Below are 7,184 nucleotides of genomic sequence, written 5' to 3' on the forward strand. Positions count from 1 at the left end.
TTTTAATGTTTAATTTTAACTTTATAAGAAATAGTAATAAAGATATGTTCGGAAGATATGTTTGGAGACGTTAGGAAGCCGTCCGGAAGACATTCAAAACGTCTTTAAGACGTCTCTGTGCTATCTGGAAATGACGTCTTTGAGACGTCTCTGTGCTATCTGGGTATACTCATAGTAACAAAATTAAGTAATATTATAATCGATCAAATAGAGGCACTCGGTCATTCAATTAACCTATTGCAAAAACAATGCTAATAATTTTGAAAATCATAGATTGATGAGAACATTCCGATCTTGAATTTTTAAAATACATATACATACAACAAACTTTTTATTGATTATTATTTAACATTACCGATTACTTGAGCTATTACCAGACAAGCCAATAGAATAGCCGAATAGCTGAATAGCCTTGGGCTATTTCATTAAGGCAATAAAATCTGCAAAATACATGAGAATTTTCAACCTTTTCAACAACTATATTTCCTTGTTGCAAACATGTGCTGACCTCTAACAACAAGCATTGTAGTGAAGAACATGTGTTTAAAACAACATATGTATTTCGTGTTTCGTTTTTACATACCTATGCTTAAAATTTCAAAGCAAATATATTTCTTTTCAATTGAAGTAAAGATTAACTATTTAATGTGTGTTGTGTGAATCGCTTTATTTAAATAGAAATATTGTCACTACGGTTGAAATAACATGATGAAAACATAACCTCTAAGTAGCGACGATGGTAATTTACATATTATTATTGGTTTAGAACAAACTAAAATGTAAATTGTGGTATTTTTGTTTATAATAAACATTACATTAATAATATGATTATGTTATAATCACAAAATTTTTCCATAATTATAAATAAATACTAAGAAATCGATTGTACGAATGTGTCATCTCTAATTATTAAATACAATAACATTATTTAACTATTGAATGAATTATTTAACTGTGTCATCTAAATTTACTTGTAAACTATTTGTTGTATGAAAATGTTTTAAACAAAAGTTGTTTAATATCGAACATAGTATACAATATTAGTTTCTATTACGATATGAAAGATAGCTTTGAATGTTTCAGTTATAATATAAAGAGTATTGAATAATATATAAGCTATTACAGTATACAACATAAAAAATTAATTATTATCAAGATACAGTTGGACTCCATTTATCCGAACCAGCATTGTTGGAATACCTAATTTAGTGAACTCGTAGCTGGGTTCCTATTATGCAAATTGACTATTCGCGGAAAATATCGCTTGTCTGAACTGTATCCAAATACGTGTATATATCCTATTACATGAACATCAGCTTATACTATACAAACAAAAAAACTAAATCCAAACGATCCAGTCATAAATTTATAGTGTACCATTTATAATATCTAAAAACTGTATCGTTACAGCATGTATTATAATTTTGGAAACACCTATACATGTATCAATGCTTTGAGCGTTACTTAAATTAAATATCAATCAAATATCTCAGTAACTACTATGTTTAACCCAATACGCCTTAATAGTTTTCCACTCTGCATTCAGTATTGGCGAGAATTACAAGACTCGACACACGTTATAATTAAAAAATGTCCTACTTAACACATTCATGACCGGTGGTTGTTGCATGAGGCTCTTAGCAGAATGCCGCATATAATTTTCGGAAGTCTATAGCTGAATGCCACAAGAGTCTGCTATATAAATATATGTGAATATAAAGAATGACTTAGAAACCATGTTGCCGGTCATCGGGTAATGAATTTGAAATGATATTGGACTACATTGCCAGTATTCAGTTAATGAATTTGAGATGACTTAGAACTATGTTTCTGGTCTCGAATGTGTTAATGCCAAACAACTTTTATTTGAAACATACTTTTATGAAAGAAATAATTTACAAATAAATTTAAGTGGCAAAGTTAAATGACTCGCCCTGTATAATTTGAGTAAAACATATGCTGTATCATTTATCAAGTGGCAATTTTAGTATTTAACAATGGAAGGTAACCAAGTAATACAAAGAAAAACTATAAAACTGGTTATACATGTATTCTTATAGTAAACATCAAATTGAAAGATTACTTTACAAACATTCGTCACATGAAATCCAAGAACTTTATCCTTGAATTTTTATTTGAACAAATGTATTTATTTATAAAGGGATACATCTGATCCTTATACCATTTTTCGTATTCAGAAATGTGCAACATTTCTCTGAGATTACACATTATTTTAATGTTTTTATGTATATTACAATTCTCAGGTAATCTTCACCATTGATTTATTTTGATCATTCTTTCATAGTTATCATTATTTTCATTATTTTGTACTCCCCCTGTCCCATATAATGATATATGTTAATTTTTTTCCAAATTATAGTATGCACATACTTTTTTACACGTTATTTTAAATTAATTTCATTGAGAAGTTACAACTCTAAGCTTACATTAATTCTGCAAAAGAGTTTGGCTACGCTTTAATTATACAGGTAAGCACCTACCTTTTATCACACTTTGGCTTAATTTGTTTTCAATTTTTTCTGTAATAATTACTATTTCAATGACTAGTAATTAATTATTTCGCTTTGCTTTTTTAATGACTGATAGAAAGTTTTTCAGAAATATATTCTGTAATATTGGACAGAGGAAGTACAAATAATTCTATCCACATTTCATTATTAAAATATATTTTTTCAATCTCATGTTTTTTGTGTAATCTAAGTATGAAAAGTATTTTTAATATTCGTATTACTATGCTTTTAAATCAGTATTTCTTCTTATTTTAATATTAGACTGTACATAGATTTGTTTGTTTCTTTTAAGATATAGTATTTTAATTTCCTTGGAAATAATTAAGAAGAAAATATATTATGAAGAATCTAACATCGAAACAGTTGCAAAGAATGGAAAAGAAGAAAAAGAAAATGGCTGCACTTTTGGAAATTACTAAATTGAACGATAAGGACAGAGAAGCAAAGTCACTTGCCCTTAAAAAAGCGGTTGGTATACCTATTGAAAATATAACATTTATGATGAATTTTAATTGCTGCGTACTGTTTCAGTCTGAAGAAACAGAAAAGTCCAATGATACCAACAATATCGAAATTTCTATGGAAGAAAGTTCTAATCGTAAACGACCTTGTAGCGTAGATGTAAAAGAGACTCGTTTGGAAGATTCTACCGCACAAGTAGAAGTGGAAATTACCGAAGAAACTTCAAATCCGCTTGCTAATAAAAAACCTAGGTTTGTATGAATTTATATTTAATTAATACTTACAAAATAGTTTCTAATAAAAGTGACTAATTAAATTTCTATATTGTACTATATAGATTAAGTGGAGATGAATATTTAAAATTGAAACAGGAATTGAGGGAACGTAAAAAGAGACTTACAGCGATACCTCGGTTTCGTTTAAAAGCGGTCGGTGAAAGTGCTAGTTTAAGTATTAATATTAAAAGCGAAAACAGGATTCCTATTTTCCTTAGCGATGTGCAACATTTGTTGTTGTATTCCTTACATGGACATCATTCTCCGTACATGCCAACAAGATGGTGTCACCTTGAGAAATATAATAAGGTAATGGAAATAGTAAAAACGTGATATAAACAAAATATTTGAAGTTACATTAAATATACCTAAAATATTTTTAAAAAGGTTACGCATACAGTGATTCTTGTTGTCGAAAGACTCTCCCTATACCATTTCATGGCATACGAAAGTATGTTTCCACATATAACAACAAAATTGGAGCACCGTGTAGAGGTAGTAACACCTACAGCATATGGAGGATCAGTTGTAGAAGATCTAGCAGCAGTTCCTATAACTGGGATACAGAGTGACAAATTGATTAAACGTACGCTCATAACATAACAATAATTTTCCTGTACTTACATTGTTAATACACTAACTACTATAGAATCCACATATGAATCATGAAATTTATTTGCAGAAAAAAATATCCAAGGAAAACATAAAATAATACATTTTAATAAGTTTTACATTCTTTTTCCAGAGTATGGAACACTAGAGGCTGCTTTAAAAAGTACAGGGGATGTAGTAAAATTATTAAAAACTGTTTTTCCAATGAACTGTATAAGATCAAAAAATACTGATTCATTGAACAATGCATCTGAATTACCTGTTACGGACAGGTTTTCTAGAATAAGATTACTTTTATCTTTATGTCAAATGATCGAAGAAAATTACCCAGTACCCTTGAAGGGTGAATTAGTCAAAAAGTAGGTACTAAGTAGAGCTGGGCGTCAATTGACTAAAATTTTTTATTTGATTGAATAATTAATGCTTATGATTAAAATTAATTATTCCTAACAAATGGCGACCAATTTAATCAATTGATGAAGTAAGTTGTCAATTACTGTTGCTGACACCTACATCAACTATAATCAGAAAAAATTTTATATTAGAATCGTTAATTATGTAATTAATTAAATCAATAAAAATTATTAATTGTATTAAGTTTTGCCTAACTTTGGTACTAACGATATCAATATTGTAAGATGTATTTTAATGAAAGCAACAACTGTTCTTGACGTTTAGGTATGAAAGTTATATGATGACAAAAGATTCATATTTAGAAGCCACTCCAAGATCTCCTATGTTTGGTCTGGATTGTGAAATGTGTAGAACTACAACTGGAGAATTAGAGTTGACGAGAATATCCCTGGTCGACGAAAGTATGAAAGTAAGTTCAAAATTAACATTATCTCGTTAACGATCAGTATACAGACTTCATGAAATTCTTATTACAGATTATTTACGATAGTCTGGTTAAACCAGAAAATCGTATCACGGACTATCTCACTCGGTTTAGCGGCATAACGAAAGAGATGTTGGCGGATGTATCGACCACATTGTCTGACGTCCAGCAAGTTCTACGTACTTTACTTCCGGCGGATGCTATTCTCGTAGGACAAAGTTTAAATTCTGATCTGCATACCTTGAAGATGATGCACCCGTACATCATTGATACATCCGTAATCTTTAACATTACTGGTGACAGGTCATCTTTTCCTTATATAACTTTTTGATCTCATCATGTATTAAGTTGGTGTAAAAATAACAGCTGATTTTGATTAAGAAATCAGAATCATTACAATCAAATACATTAAACCATAAATTAGTTGTAAATATTAGAAAAATCGTTTGTAAAACGCGAAGTTAAAATATTCTACTAATTACTTTTACACTAACTAAATAATATTTTTGAAAGTGAAAATATTAATTGTTGCTCACAATATAGGTACAGAAAAACAAAGTTGCAAACATTGGTTAGGGAATTTCTGGGTGAGAGGATACAAGAGGATAAAACCGGGCATTGTTCAACCGAGGATTCAAAGGCTTCAATGAAACTAACAAAATTGAAATTAGCGAACAGCGTGGATTACGGGGATGCTGTGTTGCTGGGACGATGCGATATGGACGTACTGAAGATGGAAGTAGATCAGCGTGAACGTGAAGATAAAAAAACGGAGATCCGGAGATATGCCACTTCACTTTTCAAACATGTAACGAAGAACGAGAAAACAGCTGCAATTGTAGGCAGTGGAGAAGTTATGAACGAATACTCCAAGTATTTGTCTTCTTCCCTTAATATTATGGACGATAACAATTTCGATAAGAATGACCAGGTGTGTTTTACAGTTGTTCTGCAGCTCGATTTTTTTATTACACTGTTCAACTCTAATTTTATGTTTTGATAACCAATATAGTTTATCAGATTTATAATTTTGAAAATGAATTGAAAAGTATCTATGAAAACTGAGGCATTCAAAACGCCTCACTCTCTTTAACTATTATTTAAATATGATTCAATGTTTATGATGTTTACAAAAATGTACCATTGTATTTGGGAAACTCTATAGAACCCTGCTATTCAAAAACATAAACACAAACATTGATTGGTATAGCTTTTACAACTCAAGCAGAAACAATTCTTAAAGTTAAAAATTTGGCTTTTTTTTTAAATTAAATATCTCAAAAGCTACAAGTAACGGTGAAAAATTACTTTCGAATTCGACTATTCAATAAAATATTACATTGAAATCTATAAAAATCGCCTATTGGCTATTGAAACGTAACAAAATGAAATGTGTTGAACAGTTGTTATTTATTAAATTATAATTTTGGACTTGTAGATTCGGCTTGTTGTCATGGACGATGATAACCAAGCCGTAAACCGAGCTTCTCAAATAGCAATGGAGCACGCTTTTACTTTGTGCCATGTGAGGATAGAAGAAGACAAATTAAAAAACGACCAATTGGAGAAAACATTTCATACGGTGAACAAATGGGTGTATGAGCTATGGCAACATACGGCAATGAATGGATTAGTGTGTGTCGTATTCACGGGAGAAAACAATGCAGCGAATGGCGCCTGTTTTTTGAATATAAAAGGAGAAGTTTCCGAGAACTGTGTGACGCGTATTTAAAAAAATAGTTTTCAATTTGTCATAACTTGTACATTCCTTTTTGGAGGAACTCATTAAAGAAATTTGACTCTAATCATAGAATATAAATTATAGAATATATGGAACTAGAAAAGAATGTTATGTTTTTCGATTACCTTTTGCTAGCGATGTACAAATGTTGTATTGTTAATAAACTTTTTTATTCTATATAGTCTAAATTTTACAAGACCGTCTGTGTGAATTGGTATAATTCACAAAATGCATATTATAAGTAGAATGCGAATCTTTATGCACATCTCCATTTTCATAGATTATTGTGTAACACAGAATAATAGAAAAATTTCTTCCACCCATTAGAAGATAGTACGAAAAATGAAAAAAATTAAAAATGCTAGTACTATTCGTACATATACATGTTTTCTTATGTTTTATACATTCGCATATGTCATAAATACAAAAAACTTCACAGCCTAATTATAAGAAATACTTTTACAGTTTAGTTTTGTGGTATTGTTTAATTACATATTACATATTAATTACATATTACGTATTACTTTAAGATGCTTAAGGGGCCGGCATGGTTTAAAATCCATATACGTATGCAAGGGTCAAAATCTAGACAAACTGCCGCTTCAGTATCGCAATGAGCAGTTTAGAAGTGGTCAATTGTGTTTCCTAAAGGTCCAATCTACGTCTGTATAGAACCCAAATTGCGAATTTCTACCTCATCGTGGAGTAATTTGTAATATTCGGCA

General features: G+C 30.1%; 1 protein-coding gene across 2 annotated transcripts; it reads left to right on the forward strand.

Annotated features, from left to right (window-relative positions):
* The first annotated feature begins 515 nt into the window (after nt 1-515).
* Nucleotides 516-6,636, forward strand: LOC143364766 (uncharacterized). 2 transcript variants are annotated; one of them, XM_076804928.1, is made up of 10 exons: nt 516-739; nt 2,824-2,999; nt 3,063-3,244; nt 3,331-3,577; nt 3,656-3,854; nt 4,014-4,239; nt 4,559-4,703; nt 4,771-5,021; nt 5,262-5,649; nt 6,157-6,636. In XM_076804928.1, exons 2-10 carry the CDS (start codon nt 2,871-2,873, stop codon nt 6,448-6,450), a joined length of 2,061 nt encoding a protein of 686 aa, XP_076661043.1. In that variant the 5' UTR covers nt 516-739; nt 2,824-2,870; the 3' UTR covers nt 6,451-6,636. The 2 variants fall into 2 exon arrangements, with proteins under 2 accessions (XP_076661043.1, XP_076661044.1); XM_076804929.1 differs by lacking the exon at nt 516-739 and adding an exon at nt 2,372-2,489.
* The last annotated feature ends 548 nt before the right edge of the window (nt 6,637-7,184 follow it).

This window comes from Halictus rubicundus, unplaced genomic scaffold (genome assembly GCF_050948215.1).
Source record: "Halictus rubicundus isolate RS-2024b unplaced genomic scaffold, iyHalRubi1_principal scaffold0969, whole genome shotgun sequence".
In the NCBI taxonomy this organism is placed as follows: domain Eukaryota; kingdom Metazoa; phylum Arthropoda; class Insecta; order Hymenoptera; family Halictidae; genus Halictus; species Halictus rubicundus.

Bases quoted from the DNA above. Each gene is read 5' to 3' on its own strand.
- LOC143364766 (XM_076804928.1), top strand. From the start codon at position 2,871: ATGAAGAATCTAACATCGAAACAGTTGCAAAGAATGGAAAAGAAGAAA. The intron at 5,022-5,261 runs GTCATCTTTTCC...CTCACAATATAG, and splicing joins TTTAACATTACTGGTGACAG to GTACAGAAAAACAAAGTTGC. The intron at 5,650-6,156 runs GTGTGTTTTACA...TTGGACTTGTAG, and splicing joins ATTTCGATAAGAATGACCAG to ATTCGGCTTGTTGTCATGGA.